The following is a 20,974-nucleotide window of genomic DNA, read 5'->3' as shown; positions in this document are numbered from 1 at the left end:
GTAAATAATTTTGTAATAAGAAATAAAGCTTTGTGCCATCCTGTATTTCTAAAAGGAAACAGGACTTTTTCTAACATAGAGACCACCAAGTTCATTTGTGCGTGGAGTATGTCTTCCAAGAAGATGCTAGACCTTCCCCTCCCCCCTTTTGCATCGCTCAGCATGTGAGATCTTAGCCAATCAGGGGTTGAACCCATGCTCGCTGCAGTGGAAGTGTGATTCATGGGGTCTCAAAGAGTCGGACACGACTGAGTGACTGAACTGAACTGAACTGACTCCAGTGTTCTTGCCTGGGAAATCCCATGGACAGAAGGGCCTGGTTGGACTTCAGTCCATGGGGTCGCAAAGAGTCGGACACGACTCAGCAACTAAACCACCGTCGCCACCACCGAGCCGACTAGAAGCCTGGAGTCGCACCTGGGCTGGCCACGTCCCACCTGGACCAGTTGGGTACAGCTGCTTATCAGACCTGTGTTTGCTGCTGTAAACCACTGAGGTGCTGAGGTGTCTCATAAGCAGCCAAGCTGATACAGCAGACAAGACAAGGACATTAACTTCTCCCCAGTAACAACCTGTTTTGGAATTAAAGCAACCCATCCGAAGCAGATTCAACTTACTTCCAGGCATCAGTTCAAAGTGAGGCCTTCCTTCTTCAGTGGACAGAAGAGTAGCCAGCTTGCCTTCTATCATCTCTCCATCAATGAATTTTCCATACAGGGCCGTCCTTTCATCAGGGTACACGTAGGCTATCTTCTCTCCCGTCATCTCCCCATCTTCATTTACTTCTCCTACAAGGCTGCCTCCATCCTGATGGGAGAAACCCAAAACCAGAAAATATTATATTATAGTATTTATCTATAGGACACGACCAGTATTCTTGGGCTTCCCTGGTGGCTTAGCTGGTAAAGAATCTGCCTGCAACGTAGGAGACCTGAGTTCGATCCCTGGGCTGGGAAGATCCCCTGGAGAGTGGCTACCCACTCCAGTATTCTGGCCTGGAGAATTCCATGGACTGTATAGTCCATGGGGTCCCAAAGAGGCAGACACGACTGAGCGACTTTCACTCACTCACTCATATGACACGAGTTCAAGATATTTCTCTTCTGCACGCCCACTGTTAGTAGCACTAATATGGATCATAACACTTTAAGAGCTCAGCTTTTCACATGAGCATGAACAGCATGAGGCATATCATCCCTCCCCATCCAGCCCCCTATAGACTTTATGCACAGGGAGCGTATAAACCTGATTTACAGAGTCAGAGATGGAGCTGTACTTTATAATCCTGGACAAGTTACTGATTCTCTCTAACTTGGTTTCTTATCTAAGAAACAAACATGCTGTATTTGTGCGTGTATGCATGCTCAGTCCCTTCAGTCGTGTCTGACTCTTTGTGACCCCATGGACTGTAGCCCACCAGGCTCCTCTGTCCCTGGGATTCTCCAGGCAAGAATGCTGGACTGGGTTGCCATGTCCTCCTCCAGACCGTTCCCGCCCAGGGACGGAACCTATGTCTCCTGCGTTGCAGGCGGATTCTGTACTCACTGAGCCACCCATTTGTAATATGTCCTAAACATTGAAAGGAAATGTAACAGGGGTTACTCTGGGCCAGCATAAAATGTGATGAGGATCTGCAGCAAAACGGTCTTACTCACTATGCTTAGAGATTCGCTTTTCAAATATTGAATTCTGAATTTCTGGTCTGTTAAGAAAATCTTTAGTCCAAAGATACTTAAGAATTAGTTCAGTGTACATGAGTAGAGAGTTGTCTGTGTTTTCTAAGGAATAAACAAAAGAACTTTGAGATACTGTCTTTCTGAGAGTCCTGTACCATGTTTTTTTTTTTTTTTTTTTTTGAGCTAGAATGCAAAGTGAAAAAAGAACAACTAAATTCTCCTCCTTTGCCCATCACTTCTCTCTTCCCACTCTTCTTTATTTACTGCTCCCTTCTGCCTCCTTCCAGGAGAGGAGCCAGCTGTGCTTCCTGTTTCACTGTCACTTGCTTCATTCCCAAGGGCCCGTAAATGCTTTAGGGCAGAGGCTATCATAGAATTCTGTGTCCTGGTACCAGTGTTAGGGACACAGGAGGTGATATAAATACTCTGTAAATTGCATTGGGACACTAAAAATAAACCAATAGTTAATTATTATTAAATATTATTAAATTACATAAATAAATATTATATATTATTAAATAAAAAGAGTTAATTTAAAAAATCGAACCTAGGGTATAAGATATGTTTCCTTCTTTTTCCTTTCCATCCAGGGGGGGCCTCATGGTATAAATAGAAATCTAAGACCTTTGTTTTGACCTAAGGCTAGTAAGGCCATGACATCTTCTAAAAGCTTGGTCATTTCCTCAACTGAAAGGTTCTAGAAGCAGCTACTCAGAGTCAGTGGTGTGGGATGACTTCTGAGTGATTTCAATGCTGTTTACTGAGAGAGAGCAGGAAGAAATAACCACCAGGTACAGGATCTCCACAGTTCACTGTAGTCTAATTGCTCTTTGGAGAAAAAAAAAAACGTTATAAATTTAAAAATGAATCACAGCACTTCCATAGAAAGAAAAATACTTGGAAGCATTTTTCCCAGATAGAGAGGACATTAGGGATGTATTATTGCTCTTCCTCCTCCCTGAGTTAATTCTTAATAACCCAGCCTGAACAGAGATGTATTTTCTGCAAGATCTGCCTTCAGACTTTCAGTGATGATGACAGCTGAGTGGTGTTAGAGCACATGCGCTCCTCACACACCGTAACTAATTAAACCATCAAGATTACTATTCATTCAGCATTCTTTCTAGGGTCTCAGGTTATCTTCCCCCTTACGCGCCTTAAACTTCGTTTTGGGGGCAAGTGATTTTATTTGTCTAGAACAATAAAGCAGAGATTCTTCTTTTATTTTAGGAAGGAGTTGGTGGTTTTAGTTGCTAAGTCGTGTCTGACTTCACGACCCCATGGACTGTAGCCCTCCAGGCTCCTCTGTCCATGGAATTCTCCAGGCAAGAATACTGGAGCGGAATGCCATTTCCTTCTCCAGGGGATCTTCCCAACCCATGGATTGAACTCGGGTCTCTTGCATTGCTGCAGGCAGATTCTTTACCGACTGAGCTAGCAGGGAAAGGAGTTATGAGTTTTTAATTAAAACTCTCCATCACTGTTCCAAGGTAAACTTTTGAAAGACATAAACTACCCTTAGAATGAGCTTACAAATCCTGCATGGAGGATCATAATTTTTTGCCTCGCTTTGTTCCTACTTTGACCTCATGTCACAAACACTTCCTTGTTGGCTGTACTGGGGGAGCAGAGGGAAAGCTGCTCCCCTGTCTCCTCTGCTGAGTGGCTCCCGCTATGGGAAGAGGAACCCTTCACTTGGTCGGTGAGAAGGCAGGATCTGACACCCATCTCTACCGACAGGGGTTAACAGGATAAAGCTCTCACGTGTTCTGCACTTTCGCTCACCTGTTCTGAGAATTGGCAGTGCCCATGGGGTGCTCCTGCTCCCCTCTCACCCTCTCTTCTCCTTGGGGAAGCTCCCCCAGCCAGCCCTACTCCCCAAGGGAAACCTGCAGCTTTCCAGCTGCGCTTTGGGCGCCTGGCCCATCTGTTTAGTTCAGAGGGGCAGAAGTAGAAACCCACGACACCTCTGCATTCTAACTCTGCCATAGTGAAGTCCTGATCCCTGACACCTATGTCCATTTCTCAACTGCTCAGTTGAGTCTGACTCTTTGTGACCTTATGGACTGTAGTCCTTCGGGCTCCTCTGTCCATGGAATTCTCCAGGTAAGAATGCTAGAGTGGGTTGCCATACCCAGGGACTGAATCTGGATCTCCTGCATTGCAGGCAGACTCTGTACTGTCTGAGCCATCAGGGAAGCCCACTTCTTAATTGATTCTCAACCCGGAGATCAGAGCAGTGGGATGTGATCACCAGCTTCATGCCTGGCCCCAATGCCAGCGGATACTATACACAAAATGTCACCAACCAAGTTGATTTTGACAGCTTGTAACTCCCCAGTGCTTCTTCCTTCCTAAGGTGGAGTCCTCTCCTGGTGTTTAAAAGGACACTAATTCAAGCTGAAGGCTAAAAGGCAGCTGCTCATTTTAGGCTTCAGACTGCAACTGCATTGAGTGAATCAGGTCCATTCACCTTAGTGCCTCTTTGATCTCCTCTAGGGACTTAAATTGATCATAGTTACAAGTGAAATTACAAGTAGTGGGAGAATCTTGTAATCCTTTGCATTTCCCTCATTTCAACCCCCAGGAAGAATGCCACTTTCCCTGACTTCAAGATTCACTGTGCTATGGGCAGCTCCCTAGCACGGGGCAGTAGGAAGCTTATCCTGCCTAGTGGCGAAGCAATATAAGTTTCAGGCTTCCTAATCTGGTAAGTACCTCCACCTCTTCTTCTGTGATAGAAACTTCTGAGCTATTGCAGATCCTACCAAGAGAATGTGTAAATGCTTTAATAATTATTAAAAAAAATGTTTCACAACCTTTTTCTTTGGCTAGAGTATAACTTATTTTTCAGCAACAATAATGTGTAAGTAGATTTTCCTGGCATTACTTTTCTTGTTATACATATAATAGCGACTTTGTTTTTATTGATACTTTTAAATCATAAAAGGAAAGGATTAAGAGTAAGAAAAAACATATTTTGACTTAAGCTCCGGACAAAATAAAATATTAGATAAAATATTTTTGCAGGTCTATTTTCTGAAACATTTTCTGGAAACTCACTAAGAACAGATGGGGTATTTGAAATGCAAACACAAATTACAGCATTAATTCCCAGCCATGGGTTTTTGCTGCATCTTTCCACTCTAGTCAACTCCAGAAAGATCATAAAATATTATCAAATATTCAAAGGCTAGTTAATTTTAATCACCTTGATTTAAGCAATATAAACCAAAAAATGGGGAGGGGGATTGGAAAGTCAAGTAACAATAGTGTAACAAGTCCCAAAAGATGTGAAATTGTTCGAATCATTCTTACATATGAGAGAGAATAAAATTGCAACAATGAAACATTCCAACATTCTTTCTATATCCCAAATAAATATTTTTTAAAATCAATGTATTTCTGTTTTTATTGGTGGTACAATCAAGCCAGTTTGTCTCAGTTTGGTTTTAATTTTTTAAAAGATATTTACTGTGGGATCAAACTCAGGTCCCCTGCATTGGGAGCATGGAGTCTTGGCCACTCGACCACCAGGGAAATCTCCTCCATTTTGTTTTAATTGTGACTAATCATTTCTTTCCAAAGCCACCCTGAAGAGGAATTTACAGCAGATCGGAGGACAATTTAAGTCAACTGTTTCACCGTGAGAGGACAACCCCCCTAAGTTGTTGGCTTCAGCTACTGGCTCTCAAGTTTTCACAGCCTCACGTTTTCTAACATAGAGAATACATTTTATTCTTCATTGGGAAGACTCAAAGCCTTGTCTTAAAACATGCTATTTTTCAGCAAAATGAGCAGTGACAAGACTTACTGGGTAGTATATCCAGCACACTCCATGCCGAATGTTATCTTTGTATTGTCCCTTGAAGATCAGTCTCCCATCTGTGTCGTACTCCTGGGCCGGTCCATTCAGCTCTCCGTCTACATACGTGCCCTGGAGAACTCCTCCATCCTCATAAGTGTAAACTCCCTGGCCCTGCAGGGCATCGTCCACATAATATCCCTCCAGGGTGCTGTGAAAGAAGGGAGAACAAAAGAGGAGAGTGAGACCGTGACTCAACTCTCCTAAAAGAAAGAATCGTATCACGCCCACCTCTGTTCCAATGGCCACCTGCATTCAGTACGTCTTCCTGAGTTCTCTGCGACTGCTAGGGGAAAATACTCCTGAGATACGGGTAGGATTAGAAACAGAGGAAGATTTAATTCCTAGTCTAGCTCCTATTAAATCTAGGTTCTCTACTGAAAGAAACATAAGAGAAAGAAACCACAAGTGGAAACCGAAGAAGCCTCATCTAAGTTTTGTTTCCTGGGGCTTCCCTGGGGGCTCAGATGCTAAAGAACCTGCCAGCAGTGCAGGAGACCTGGTTTGATCCCTGGGTTGGGAAGATCCGCAGGAGGAATGCATGGCAACCCACTCCAGTATTCTTGCCTGGAGAATCCCCTTGGACAGAGGAGTATGGCCGGCTACAGTCCATGGGGTCACAAAGAATTGGATACGACTGAGTGACTAAGCACACGTGTTTCCAAGGCTAGATGCTGACCAATACCAGGCAACAGAAATGCTGGTGTTACCCTTGCCACACATACACCACTCCTGCTTACCTTCCCTCAAGAGTGGTTCAGAATTCACTGGGAGTTCTCAAGGGTCTTTACATGGCGTGTATAGAGTGGTCTCCAATAATACAAACGTGGTTTAGAAAGTGTAGATGTCTACCTATCTGTCTTACACTATTAATGCATTATTTATTGGTGACAACCATGATTAGTATCCAATCAAAAGAATCCCCTTGCATCTCTTTGGAAGATATATGGGGAGGTACTTGTGTGTGTGTGTCTGTGTGTGATGTGTGTGTGTAATCATGGGCAATGGGGGTAAAGGATGGAAGATGGCAGGCTAAACCTGACTAACATCAATTGCTGTTGTTTAGTCCCTTTAGTCATGTCCAACTCTTTTGTGACCCCATAGACTGTAGCTTGCCAGGCTCCTCTGTCCATGGGATTCTCGAAGCAAGAATACTGGAGTGGGTTGCCATTTCATTCTCCAGGGGATCTTCCTGATCCAGAGATCAAATCCAGTTATTTGAGTCTCCTGCATTGCAGGTGGATTCATTAGCAGCTTGATAGAAAGTTTGAGATCCATAGTCCCAAAACTGAAGAAAGCTCACAGGGGTGTTTATGGTGATTTTATAAGAACCTTTTTTTCTCTCCTCATAAAATACTTTTTGGATTTCATAACATATTTTGAGTGTCAGCCTTGAAAAGGCCATTATGCAACAAAGCTAACTTTATCCAAAAACTCCTTCATGAACTGAAATTTGGAATAAAGGGAAAGACCAACTCAAATTATTATTATTATTTTTTACAATTAAAACATAAGATGCTTAGCAACAAAGAGTTTGATTATTTTAACATGCACAGATAACACTCATTCATTAATTCAACTAACAGATATTTATACAATGCCTTCAAGTAGTGAGTACAGTTGTATGAGGATCTAGGAAGCATTATGAACAAGCAACCACGAAACCAGGAGACAGATACTGGGGACAGGAGGGAGCCATGGGACGGATGCGGCTGCACCTGACTCTGCCTGGAACAGTCTTATCTTGCTGTTAATGAATGACAGCATGATCTGTAATTATTAAAAGAAAAGCACAGTTGAAATAACGATACCCTCTGATTACAATGTAATTAGACTATCTGTAGTCTCCCAAAGAGATAAATCATTCTCTTTCAGTTTTGTTTGTACAATCAATGATAAATAGGCCTAGTAAATTCATGTAGAGACGAAGGTGTACTTCAGCATAGCCCTTGCATCAATAATTAAAATTCTAAATTAGTGAGGTTGGAATTAATGAGATTACACTGTCCTTAGATTCCAACCACGAAAAAAAAAAAAAAGAAAGGAACAATCTTGGTGAAGGATAACTAATCAACCGATATAATGATGCAACAGACAGGACAAAAAACTATTTAATTATCCATTTGGACTTGGGGAATTACCAGATAAAATACAGGATGCTCAGTGGAGTTTCAGATAAATAACAAGTAACTTTTTTAGCATAATTATGTCCCAAATATTGAACAGGACATAGTTATACTAAAACATTTTTTGCTGCTTATCTTTGTGTGTGTGTGTGTGTGGTCAGTCATGTCTGACTCTTTGTGACCCCATGGACTGTAGCCTGCTAGGCTCCTCTATCCATGGAATTTTCCAGGCAAGAATTTTGGGATGGGTCGCCATTTCCTATTCCAGGGGATCTTCCCAACCCAGGGATTGAACCCAGGTTTCCTGTTTTGCAGGCAGATTCTTTACCAGTGAGCCACTTGGAATACCATTTTAACTGGGTGGCCTGGATTTTTATTTGTTAAACCTGGCAACCCCATTGACTGAATTCTCAGTGGCATTCAAAATGTTACTATGTGTGTTTGGGCAGAATTATCCCCTGACAGACTAGTCTGCCAATATTTCTTAGGTTTATGATGAAATCTACAAGGCATGGGTCTCAAGAATCAGTTAAACGATCATGTGGATTTGCACAGATTTCCCCCGGTCATGTCCAGTAGCTTGTCTCCCCCTCCCTTACAGCAGAGCCCACCCTTATTAGTATCATAATCCTAAGAACAAACTGCTATTTCCTGTAGCTCAATAAACCTGAGATTCCCGAATGCAAAGTCTCAAGATTTTGGAGAGCAAAACTTACTGCATTGTTTTCCAGCCCCTGCCTGAGGAAACAGCTTAGCTTCCTTGGTAAATTTTTTTGATAACTTGGGTGGAATCTGATAACAAAAATGGGACATGTTATCATAGGAACTGTGATCTCCAAGGCAGTAAAAAATGTTAAGGCTCTGAAATCCTCTGTCACTGGGGAAATAAAATAAAAAAACTTCTTAGTCTGGTGTTAAAGGCACCACTTCTTTCTCTAACTTTTTCCTCCCGAAGAGGTTGGCAAACCGTAGCAGGCTGCCTGTTTTTGTAAATACAGTTTTACTGGAACACGGCCACGAACATTCCTTTCCGTATCCTCTGTGGCTGCTCTCATATCACAACAGTGGAGTTGAATAGTTGCAACAGAGGCCACATGTGGCCCCAAAGCCTAAAATATTATCTCCCCCTGGGCAGAAAAGGTTTGCCCGACTTCTGCTCTAGAAGCCCCTGCTTACATTATTCACTGGCATCGAGCACACCTCTATGGATCTTAGCTTCTATACTCTGTTTTCCTTGGTTCTTCCCTTAAAACATATGTAACTAAACTTTTAAAATTCCTGAGGATGCCTTCAGGAAAAAAAAAAAAAGTTATGGGTCATATTTGCCTTTTTATCATTCAAAACAAAAATAACTTCGGGAAAAGAATGAATATTCTCCAACCTCTGGTCTTTTTCTATTTAAAAAAGAAATAAACTATGAGAAAATGGCATTATGTTGCACTCGATTGTTAGTACCTGGTCATATTTGAGAAGTAGCTATGGAGCGAAAACTTTCTAATCTTTCTTGCTGAAATGGCACAGAGAAGGGTGCCATTCTCTAAATGCTATAGAGAAGGGTGCTCATCACTGGGCTCCCTGGAGCCTACCCTTCCGCCACATGGAGCCCTGCTTCCGAAGGAGGCTACCTTGACCTCTGCAACCACAGTCACCGGAGCCTAGTCATGGCCTAGTACAGGATGTGCCACGTGTTATCCATGATCAGCTTATGGGTCCTATTTCTCTAAATAGATTGTAAGCCCTTTACAGGAACAAATCAGGCATTATGTATTTCTCCCCTCACACATAAACACAGCATATCTTCAAGCGCTGTTTCCTAAATGAAAGAGTGGAACTGGGATAGTCTTGCTCTGAGAAGAGAAAATTGAGAGGGAACATAACCATGTTAAGAGTATTTCTCAAGCGCAGAGAGAATTTTTTATATGAAGTGTATGTGCGTTTAAAAAAGAAATCAACTATGAGAAAATGGCATTATCTTGTAGCCACTCAATTGCAAGTGAGGAAAGTTTCTTAAACTCTGCGGTTTATTTCTCCATTTGTAAACTGCAGCTACTCATGAGGCTATTCAGGATTACAAGGTTTTATACATAGCAAGTGCTCAGAAGATGTTAGGACATAATGACTGCTTGAATAACAACTAATATTATTAAGCATGCACTTTCATTTATATGACGGTGAGCTTTTTACTGAGAAGCTTAGCTTAAAACAGCAGCACTAGGGAACTGGTTATGAGACACTGGAGTAGACAAAGAAATTAACAACACTGCTCTAGATTTACTTTTAAAAAAATCCAGCTAGAAAGAGTCCTCTCTGAGGGAAGGATGGAATAAATGCTTCTTTAAGTGAAAGAAGTAAAACATATTCATTGTAAAATGAACAAACAAACATAAAGCAAATCAAACACTGCAAAGATGTGGCAAGCAGAACCCCCCGGACTCTTCCTCAGTTCAGCATATGTCATTTAAGACTTTTTTCCATTAATACATTATGCATTTTCCAGCCTTGCGTGGTTGCTGTTTTAACAAAAATGGGATCATACCATACCCAGTGTTCTTGACTCGTATTTTCTTAAAATTTCTTTGAACACTTGGCAGATATTTTAGTATGTTAAGAAGCTACAAAAAAATGGTTTGATGTATCTGGTACCAGCACTTGAGTCAAATAACTTGAAAACATGGAGAAAATTAAAAAATCAGTTTTAATGAGATTTCTTTCTTCCCATATACACACAGACCATTTTTTATCTGTTTTATCAAAGCTCTTGTACTTAACTTTCCAGTATTAAGTTAAATGAGAAAACCTAACTTGCAAAGAAATGAAAAAATTTTATGGCTGTTTACCTAGGCAGATACATCTGCAATCTATTCAACTATTTTCACTGAAGAATTCTCTTTAATATCTGAATACACAAAAGTGTTCTTAGGAGACTAAACAGCTTTGGCTTTCCCTTCACATTTTGGGCTCTAGAAGGTTTGGGGGGCATAAGCTCTGCTCTCTCCAGCACCATGTTCCCTTCCTTCTGTCTGGTACAGAACCTAGAGGGAAATTTTATTTTAAAACATTTATTTATTTTTTGGCCATGCTGGGTCTTGGTTGCGGCACATGGGCCCTTCAGCTGCAGAATAGGGGTCTAGTTCCCTGACTTGGGACCAAATCTAGGAGCCCTGCATTGGGCAACCACTGGACAACCAGCGAAGACACAAGAAAGATACTTTAAATGAAGGGTAATTCTACTTTAAACTCCTATCTCTAACTAAATTAAATTGTGACTAAGTATTAAAACATTGTTATATGACAATACATATTTTTTTAAATGCTCTTTTTTAAAAAATTGAGATATCACCAGCATACAACATGATATTACATATTATCTCTTAAAATATTGAGAACTAAGTAAAGAAGAGCAGCAATAAAAACCCCAGGTCATCGGATAGGGCTCTATCCAACCTCCTCCAGGATGTGACAAGCAAACCGCACGGAGCTCTGTCACGCTCCCATGTAATCCTGTTCTATCTTCAGAATTTCTTACCTTTTAATAGAAGATCTATGAGTCTGTAGCTTCTGATTGTTGTAAAGTTTCAAGATAACAGTAGGATATGTGAAGAGCAATCAGTGAAATCGAGTTTTGCTCTGTAAAAATAAGCCCTGGGAAAACCCTGCTGGTCACTGTTAACTGATAATAGTAACATCAGTAATAAAATATAATAGTAAAAAATCATAATAATAATCCATCCTTGCTCTTGAGGGCATTGTGTTAAGTAAATCAGACAAAGACAAATACTCTATGTCCCCATTCATATGTGGAACCTAAAAAAGCTTAACTTGGGACTTCCCTGGCAGTCCAGGGGTTAGGACCCCTCACTTCCAATGCAGAGGGTGAGGGGGTCAATCCCTGGTTGGGGAACTAGGATCCCACATGCCTTTTGGCATGGCCAAAAAATTTGAAATAAAAAATAAATAAAAGCAGAAAAGTCTAACTCCTCGAAACAGATTAGTAAAGAGTAGTGGACGCCAGGGCCTGGAGGGTGGGGAAGCGCGGATAGGTTGGTCAAGGGCACAAACTTCCAGTTATAAGAGGAGTAAGTTCTGAGGATATACAGCATAGTGGCTATAATTAACAATACTTTTATACTCGAAAGTTGCCAAGAGAGTAGATCTTTTTTCTTGCCCATGCCGCATAGCTGTGGGCTCTCAGTTCCCTGACCAGGGATTGAACCTGGGCCTTGACAGTGAAAGTCTGGAATCTTAACCACTAGGCTACCAGGGTGTGTGTATTATCACCACACACACATACACAAAAGGCAATGATGTGGGGAAATGGAGGTGTTATCTGATTGTGTGGAAAAAAAATGCAGACACAGAGTAAAGGCAAAAAGTAGGGAGCTTCTGGGTTGGTGAGCTTGTGAAGACGCTGGGAGAGTGATGCCCTTGGAGGGGGTCTGGGAGCCCCATGCCCCTTCCTCTTACTTTGCTCAATGCATCTCTTCCCTCTGGCTGTTTCTAAGTTTGGTTGCTAAGTCGTGTCTGACTCTTTGCGACCCCATGGACTGTTGCCCGCCAGGCTCCTCTGTCCATGGAATTTTCCAGGCAAGAATATTGGAGTGGGTTGCCATTTCCTGCTCCAGGGGATCTTCCCGACCCAGGGACTGAACCCAGACCTCCTGCACTGCAGGTGGATTCTTTACTGACTGGCCACCAGGGAAACCCGTTATAAAGGGTTATATCCTAAACTGAGTTATATCCTTTTTTTAACAGACTGGTGATCTAGTTTTTAAAAAATTACTAGTAGAGCTCCTTCTAGGTACCCTCCTAAGGTCATTACAGGTTTTTTTCACTCAGTCTTCACAACTAGGAGAAGCTGATAATAATTATCCCCATTTTTCAAATGAGGAAACAAGTTTAGGGAGGCCAACTTGCTAAGGCAGGGCTCTTCTGAGGTGAATCCTCAGGAAAATCTCCCGTCAATGTGCCCAGCTCCCAAGTTGTTTAAGCTCCTACAAGAAAGTAACTGAATTCACCCCAGGACTCCTTTGAATTTTCCACAATTAAAGCTAATGAGTAACCTCAAGTAAAATGAAGGCATGGAACAAAGACTGTCAGGATCAGACAGTCAGGATCAGACATTGCCTTTTTTTTTTCCCCTTGGCATGTGGGATCTTAGTTCCCTGACCAGGGATTGAACCTGGGCTCCCTGCAGTGGAAGTGTGAAGCCTTAACCACTGGTCTGCCAGGGAAGTCTGCAGCTATATCCTCGCTTCCTGTGAGAGGAAGGGTGCAGATTCAGGGAGGAGAGGGGTGGCTTCGGAATTGAACTCACCTTGGCTTGACTCTCAGCTCCAGCTCCTACCGATGAGGTCACCTCAGGCAGGTCACTTCACCTCTCTGTGCTTTAGTTTCTTCACAAGTAAAAAAGGACTATGAAACCTACTTCACAGATTGTTGTGAAGGCTATGCCCAGTGCTGAACAAATGGTAGGTATTCAAAGTTCTCCATCTCATTCCCTCTCCCTTTCTTCTCATACATCACAAAACACTTTGCCTCAGTCAGAACTGTTCCTTAGAATACAGATGAACGTATTTGTTGAGCCTGGTTCCAACAAAAGCAACATAGGAGGGACTTTTGCCTTGTGTGGGAGGTTGGGATACATGACTTTGGAAGCCTGTTCCAACTCCAGTTTCTCTGAAATGCAACCAAGTGCTTTCTGAAAACCAAACAAAAGAACTCCTCTGTAGACCTGTCACCTGGAAAATATCACCCTTCTCAGTGGCTCATCAGATGGGCAGCTTCTCTTAAGTTATCTGGTCAGTGATTAACTACAAGGAGCCCTCTTAGCCAGATTCATTAGGAACAAATCAACATCAGAAAATGACTTGGGCAGAGGAGGATGAAGTCATGGAGTAACAAATAATACTTTGAAATCTAATTGGCAGGTCAGGAGGAAGCATCAATAATGTTAAAAAAAAAACTGAATGAATTCACTTATCTCTATTTCATAATCAGGCTAAAAACCACATGATGTCCTAATATCACACAGCCCAAAGCCACTCTACATTGAAATATCTTTTTCTTGTTACCGTTCTAAGATTTCAAGAAGTTCTGCTAAATTGTCTTTACATCCACAAATCTTGGTTGAGATGAGAACAATTGGGACATTAAAATGTCCCAGAATCTGGGATTATTACTGTATAAAAATCAGAGATGTGTATATTGAAGCATCTTGCATACTAAACATTTTGTAATCCCCTACAGGACTCCAGCGAATTACTGGTGCCAGAGAGACTCCAGAACCACACCAACAAAGCCTCAAGATTCCTTTCTCCTCACCACATACATACCTTTGTGTCAGGACCAAAGCAGATGTTGTTGCTGCTGCTAAGTCGCTTCAGTCGTGTCCGACTCTGTGTGACCCAATGGACGGCAGCCCACCAGGCTCCCCCATCCCTGGGATTCTCCAGGCAAGAAGACTGGAGTGGGTTGCCATTTCCTTCTCCAATGCATTAAAGTGAAAAGTGAAAGTGAAGTTGCTTAGGGAGTCCCAATTACCTAATCTTAGGACAATCCTCTTCTTTCCATTAGAAAGGGGGGAAAATGGGGACCTGCTTGGTAGCCCAGTGGTTTAGGACTTGGCGCTTTCATGGTGGGGCTTGAGTTTAATCCCTGGTCAGGGAACTAAGATTCTGCAAGTAGCATGATGTGGCCAAAAATAAAAATAAAAAAGGCTGGGGCGGGGGTGGGGGCGGGAGGGGCAGACTGGAAAACAACAGCTGCTTGAAAAGACAGTTTAAAAAATCAGGTCAGTTTTCTCATTCATTCCTCATTTGTGGGATAAACTATCTGGTTGGTCAGACTTTAGGTTTCTGACATAATAAGCCAGATTTAACTTAAGAAAAGACAGGTCAACTGTTTGTTAAGACCTCAAAACTGGCAACAATTCTGAAGCCTCTGAAGCTAAGACAGCAGTAAAAATGTACATGTTGGCTATTTATACTGATTCAGATAGCTAGTTTCTGATGTCTCAGATGGTAAAGAATCTGCCTGCAATGTAGTAGACCTGGGTTCAATCCCTGGGTTGGGAAGATTCCCTGGAAAAGGGAATGATAACCCACTCCAGTATTCTTGCCTGGGAATTCCCATGGGCAGAGGAGCCTGGCAGGCTACAGTCCACAGGGTCAACATGACTGAAGCAACTGAGGATATTCACTTTTTACATTTCTGTATTTCTTGAAGTTCTTTTTTCCACCTAGTATTTGCTATCTATGTAATTTAAAATCAAAATAAAATATTCTGCTTCTATTCTTCCAGGCCATCTTTCCCGGCAATCTGCATATTTAAAATTCTTATTCAGATTTATCATATTCTGTGTAACGGGAAAAACTGATTCCAGACCTTTCTTGGTATAAGTTTTTATTTGTTTGAAACCGTCTCATAAATCACACACCCAGTCTATGGCACAGATTGTGGTGATGGTTTCATGGGTGCAGACTATGCCAAATTCAAGTTGTGTACGTTAAACATGTACAGATTTTTGTATATGAATCATGCCTCAAGTTAAAAAAAATCATACACCCAGGTTCAGGTTTTATATAAGATTAAAAATGCATCAAGCTAAGTCTTCTGTCACTACTCTGGAATTTTCCAAACACAGGCTCCTGTAACTGCAAACAAAGCCTTTGATGGGAACATAAGCTAGTACTACAGGTTTGCACAACTTTAAAAAACTTTATCAGAAACCTTTTGTTTCCTCAACGGTTATTTCCAAACCTTAATTTCACCCTTTTTGGAGGAATTTTTCCAGACTAAAGCCTCCTGACTGCTAGTAAAAAACCTTGAATGCCCATTTTATTTTACTCAATACATCAGATCCCCCAAAATTGGAAGAAGTAATAGGGAGAATAATTAATAAAGCAATGTAAACTAAGGTGCTGCTCCAGGTAGAAACCGACTTCTTTATGACCACTTCCTGCACCTCTCCATTAGATCTAATAGATTACATAGCATTTTATTTCAGTCATAAGACTCACTAATTTTTCCACAAATTCTTTTCTAATTTTAGTTTTAACTGGAGAATAATTACTCTATTATTACAGTATTGGGATGGTATCCGCCATACATTAACATGAATCAGTCATAGGCATACATACACCCCTCCAGCCTGTCTCCTAAAGCACCCTCCCACCTCTCTCCCCATCGCCCGCTCCAAGTCATCACATTGCACCAGCTTTCAGTTCCCTGGATCATACAGCAAATTCCCCTTGACTGTCCACTTCACATACGGTAACATATGTTGCGGGACTACTCTCTCAAGTCACCCCACCTTTTCCCTCCCCCACCGTGACCATAAATCTGTTCTTTCACACATCCTTCTAATAGATGTCTCCCAACATGATCATTATTGGGCTTAAGAAAGAAGGTTGATTATGACCTTTTGAGAACCTGTCACCACATGACTTTATCCCATGTCACAAAGGCAGTGAGACTGACCTTCTCCCCTCAAGGGATTACCTGCCACGTGCGCAAGGCTAACAAGGGTGAGCTTTCCAGGTCCTTGCTAATACCATCATTCTTTGAGTCTCCCATTGGACCTAAGTCTCTTCAGGTGTTTGAGTGGTAGGTATAAAAATCAGTGACTTGTGCCCCCAAAAGAAAAAAAGAAAAAAGTGAATTTCTGAGATAGTTACTGACCTAATGCTTCAGCCTTAGCTGGTGCTCCAGTTTGCCCTGGTCTGGACCCACAGGCAGATCACTGCACTAGTAAGGCACACTGGAGGAACTGCATGAAGCTGGTCAGAGCTGGACGTGACTAGCTTGACAGAAGGAGGGATGCATCTGGAAGTCTCAAGGTCCCACTCAGCACCCCAGGCCTCATTCCTGGCACACTGGCTGGGAAACTTAGCCTAACTCTTGAGTACAGAGCAAGCCCATGTGCTCAGTCACTCTGTCATGTCAGACTCTTTGTGACCCCACAGACTCTAGCCCATCAAGCTCTTCTGTCCATGGAATTCTCCAGGCAAAAATACTGAAGCAGGTTGCCATTGTCAAGTAGATCCCCTGGGATCAAACCCAAGTCTCCTGTGCTGGCAGGTGGATTCTTTACCACTGAGCCACCTGGGAAGCCCAAAGCAAGCCCACAACCAACACTAAATTCAACCAAACCTGCTGGACTGTTTTCCCAGAGTCAATCAATTAATTAGGTATGACCTTTAAAGTAAGAGATTTAAAGCATTCTTTAAATACTTGTGTGTGTGTGTCTATGTGTATGAGAATTCTACCCTCTTTTTCATCTCCTATTCTCATTCAGCAAGAACTTTTTTCCTAGTACCAAACTAACAGAAAGTGCGATTAAGCATAGAAGATGAAACAGATACAGATTTTGCCCTCAAGGAAACCTCACTTCTGTAGGGGAAATAAGGCTCATTTTTGGCTGCGCTTGTTGCTTGTGGCATCTCAGTCCCCAGCTAGGGATTGAAGCTGCACCCCCTGCACTGGAAGTGAGGAGACTTAACTCCTGGACTGCCAGGGAAGTCCTTGGAAATAAGACATTCATATAAATATATATTTGTTGAATGAATAAAAGCATAACTGCATGAGGTAAACAGTGACACTTTCCAAAAGAGAGTTATAAATAAACTCTGTGGAAACAAGGCAGGAAAATTCTCCCTCTGGATGGCTTAAAGGGGTTGTGAGAGAGAAAAGCACTGATACCAAATCCAGTAAGAGGCCACTACAGGCTTTGAGTATCCACCAGGGCAGAAAAAAGGAAGGAGAATACTGATGAACATGAACAGTTTGGAAGCCAGTTTCTGCTAAAATGAGGTTGAGTGTGGGGCTGGGGACAATGGGGAAGAGAAGGTTGGAGTTAAAAGTTTACAAAAGTTCTCTGAGGCTTTTATTGCTTTCTTCACCCCTCCTTATTTGAGATAATTGAGAGCCTGAGGACGTATTAATATTTTTTTAAAAAAAGCAACTCACTCCACATACAGAAAAGGGATGGGATGCGGCTGGGTCACAAGCCAGTGTCTATGATCACCCTTCAGCTATCAGCTTAGACAATTTCTCTCCTGAAGGAATTTCAAGGTTTGTGGAAGCTTCAGCTTATTACCAATGTCAAGAATTTAGCAAGTGGTGCTATGTCTGATACTGAGCAGGACCCTGTGGGGCTCCTGGGCAGAAGACCTTTCTGAGCTCCCATTTCTTTGATTACAGACAATAACCTTCCTTCAGCCTCCATGACCTCCCCTGAGTTTCAAGGGGCAGATTCAAGCAGTTGTTAACTAGGGAAGGGAGGGGATGCAAGACCAGGGAGAAACAGTCCAGAGCAGCCTTGGGGCAAAGTCCTATTTTCCCATCAACAGATACAGGTGACAGACAATATCTTTGAGCCATTCTGCAGAGACTGAAACCCCCTCCAGGTGGGAGAAGTTAGCGATTAATGACAGTATGCTGCCCACCAGCAATGTAGACCCCAGACCAGTTGGACCTGAAGGCTGACCATATGGACTCCTACTTATCTCACCGCCAACCCATCAGAAGAAAATCTATGAGTTGGTCACGCCCTATTTGAACAATTAAGATAAAACTTGTCACTGTCTTCCCCAAGCTGGGACACTTGGTTTTGAGGGCATTAGCCCGCTGTGTTCCCCTCTGTCTGGCAAAGCAATAAAGCTACTCTTTTCTAGTTCACCCAAAACTCTGTCTCCAAGATTTGATTTAGCACTGGTGTACAAAGCTGAGCTTTCAGCGTCTTGTCCCACAGAATTCTATAATCTGCTTTCGCTAAATCCACTTCTGGGGTCTTCCCTGGAAGTCCAGTGGTTAGGACTCTGAGCTTCCACTCAGGGGGACGTGGGTTGGATCCCTGTTCAGGGAACTAAGATCCCACATGCAGTCAAAAAAAATCCATTTCTGTATTACTCAGTCAAGTGGTATGAAAAGAGCCGGTTCTTCCGTGCCTCTGAATTCCTCTAATTGCTGGAGAAACTCACCCAGCCACTCCTCATTTCTGAAGATGGCACGGCTTAAAAGTCACTACTGGCAAGCTGGGCCTGTGTAACCCATCTCTTTCGAAAGAGACTAGCCCTAGCTATTCCCACCTATCTCAAGAGGGTGACGAGCTTCTGCTTCATGGTGTTCTCATACAGGAGGTGAAAGCAAAGTGAAAGAATCCTGCGGAGAAAAATATTTTAACTAGAGGGAGAACATAGGAAACACTATTACAACGTCAGCATTAAGGTATCACACGCAGTGTCTAGTCACCCCAAAGACAGGCGTTTACAACATTGGGCCTGGAGCTGGCCCTGCCTATGTTCTCGCGTCTTACTGCGTGAACCATAATGACGGGGCTTTGAGGACCTCTGCTAAATATTCTCTTGACTAATCTCAGGAGGAGAGAGAATACACTGAGAAAATGATGAAGCTGCAGGAACAATGGGTTGGGTGAAGCTTCTTTCAGGAAATCAAGAAACTGGACCATGATATCTGAGAATGGGCTGAATGTAACGGAGGAAGTGTGCACTGCACTCGAGAAAGAGCGTGGGTCAGTCACTACTGGGATGGCACACACTGGTCCCTAACGAAGAACGATCCCCACTTGTGTAACTTTATGGAGACGCATTACCTGAACAAACAGGTGAAATCCATCAAAGACCCACCAACCTGTTTAAGATGAGGGCCCCTGAATCTGGCACGGCAGAGGGTGTCTTTGACAAGTGCACCCTCGGAGGTGATGATGGCAGAGCTGAGTCTCAGGCCATAGCCATGGTGGGGGGGGTAACCAAGCAGGACCGTATGGGATCTTCCCGGGACAGACCCCTCCCCCATATCCTCTGCGGTAGCTCCCCTCTGAAGTACCTGGATAACAGTACTGATGCACATTTCCCAAGTTGACTTACAGATGCTAAATCCCTCACCAAATGGAAGAAATGGACCCCTTGATGACCATGAGCGAGTAGCCCCCAGACTTACTGGCGCCTCTGGGTTGGTAAAGCTAACCCCCGTGACACTGCCCGTTACCTCACCGTCAATCAGAGAATTGTACACAAGCTCATTACATATCCTTGGATACCCCGGCCTTACCTTGTCTTTAAAAATGCTTTCCTGAAACCCGTGCAGGAGTGTAACAGGCAGCACTAGGTGCCCTGGGCTGCTTGCTTGGTGCCCTGCACAAAATACTTTCCTTCTCCACCACCTGGTGTCAGCAGACTGGCTTCACTGTGTGCAGGCCACTTGAGTTCTGTAACAGGGGCTGAATTCCCTGGGCCCCAAAGCAGTACATGCATGTTGGGCTTACCCTGACCTTTTCTATACATTGTACTAAAATACTGAAATCCTCTCATTCATATCATTCTTCCAAATCGTTTGGTACCTACCTCCTACCCCCAAAACGAAACAAAACCAAACCGTGAGTGCTACCTGCCATCAAAGAAGAAGAACTTGCCCCGTCCATTCTTTTCTCCGTGAATGAAGTTGCCCTCAAATCTGTCCGTGGAGGAGTAGGTGACTGTGCAGAAGCCGTGCGGCAATCCATCGTCGTCCAGGTGCCCTGGGAAAGGGAAACACGAGGCAAACCTTAACATCTTCCATGCTCCCCCACCCTCAGGTCTGTGCTTAGACGCTGCCAGGAAGTGCCCTGAGCAGCCTGGGGGTCCCTTCCTTGCTCAGGGAAGGGCGAATGCCAAGCTTTCTCTGCCTGCATCAGCACCATCAATTCCAGTCAGATACTCTTTCAAAAGGACGGGTCCACGATAGAGCACCTTAGACACATGTAAGAATAAGAACCCAAACCACACTCATATTTCACTAGGGACTGAAAGTTATTCTCAGTAATAACATCTGCAGTGTGAGTTTCAATTGATTCAGTACCAAACCGCATGGTACTCCTCAGGTTTGGAATTAATGCCCCTGAATGGTCATGCTTAACCGAAATGTGGTTGAGATGGCACATGTGTGATGTGATTCTAGAACCAAGCACAATACAATTTTATACATCATTATATGGCTATGGTTTTTCCAGTGGTCATGTATGGATGTGACAGTTGGACCATAAAGAAAGCTGAGCGCAGAAGAATTGATGCTTTTGAGCTGTGGAAAAGACTCTTGAGAGTCCCTTGGACTGCAAGGAGATCCAACCAGTCCATCCTAAGGGAGATCAGTCCTGGGTGTTCATTGGAAGGACTGATGTTGAAGCTGAAACTCCGATACTCTGGCCACCTGATGTGAAGAGCTGACTCATTGGAGAAGACCCTGATGCTGGGAGGGATTGGGGGCAGGAGGAGAAGGGGACGACAGAGGATGAGATGGCTGGATGGCATCAC

The 20,974-nt window shown here is 43.0% G+C and overlaps 1 protein-coding gene across 1 annotated transcript in view; it reads right to left on the bottom strand.

Moving 5' to 3' along the window:
• Positions 1–20,974, bottom strand: part of SETD7 (SET domain containing 7, histone lysine methyltransferase) — a 50,306-nt gene that overhangs the window by 20,676 nt on the left and 8,656 nt on the right. The window contains exons 2-4 of the mRNA XM_068989486.1: positions 20,073–20,202; positions 5,491–5,692; positions 618–807 (exon numbers count right to left, since the gene is read on the bottom strand). Of these exons, the coding sequence (XP_068845587.1) occupies positions 618–807; positions 5,491–5,692; positions 20,073–20,202 (522 nt within the window). The remainder of the gene's footprint in view (positions 1–617; positions 808–5,490; positions 5,693–20,072; positions 20,203–20,974) is intronic.

The sequence above is a fragment of the Capricornis sumatraensis genome, chromosome 17 (genome assembly GCF_032405125.1).
Source record: "Capricornis sumatraensis isolate serow.1 chromosome 17, serow.2, whole genome shotgun sequence".
Classification (NCBI taxonomy): Eukaryota; Metazoa; Chordata; class Mammalia; order Artiodactyla; family Bovidae; genus Capricornis; species Capricornis sumatraensis.
Note: the sequence above shows the minus strand (reverse complement) of the source record. Positions and strands in the feature narration are given on the sequence as shown.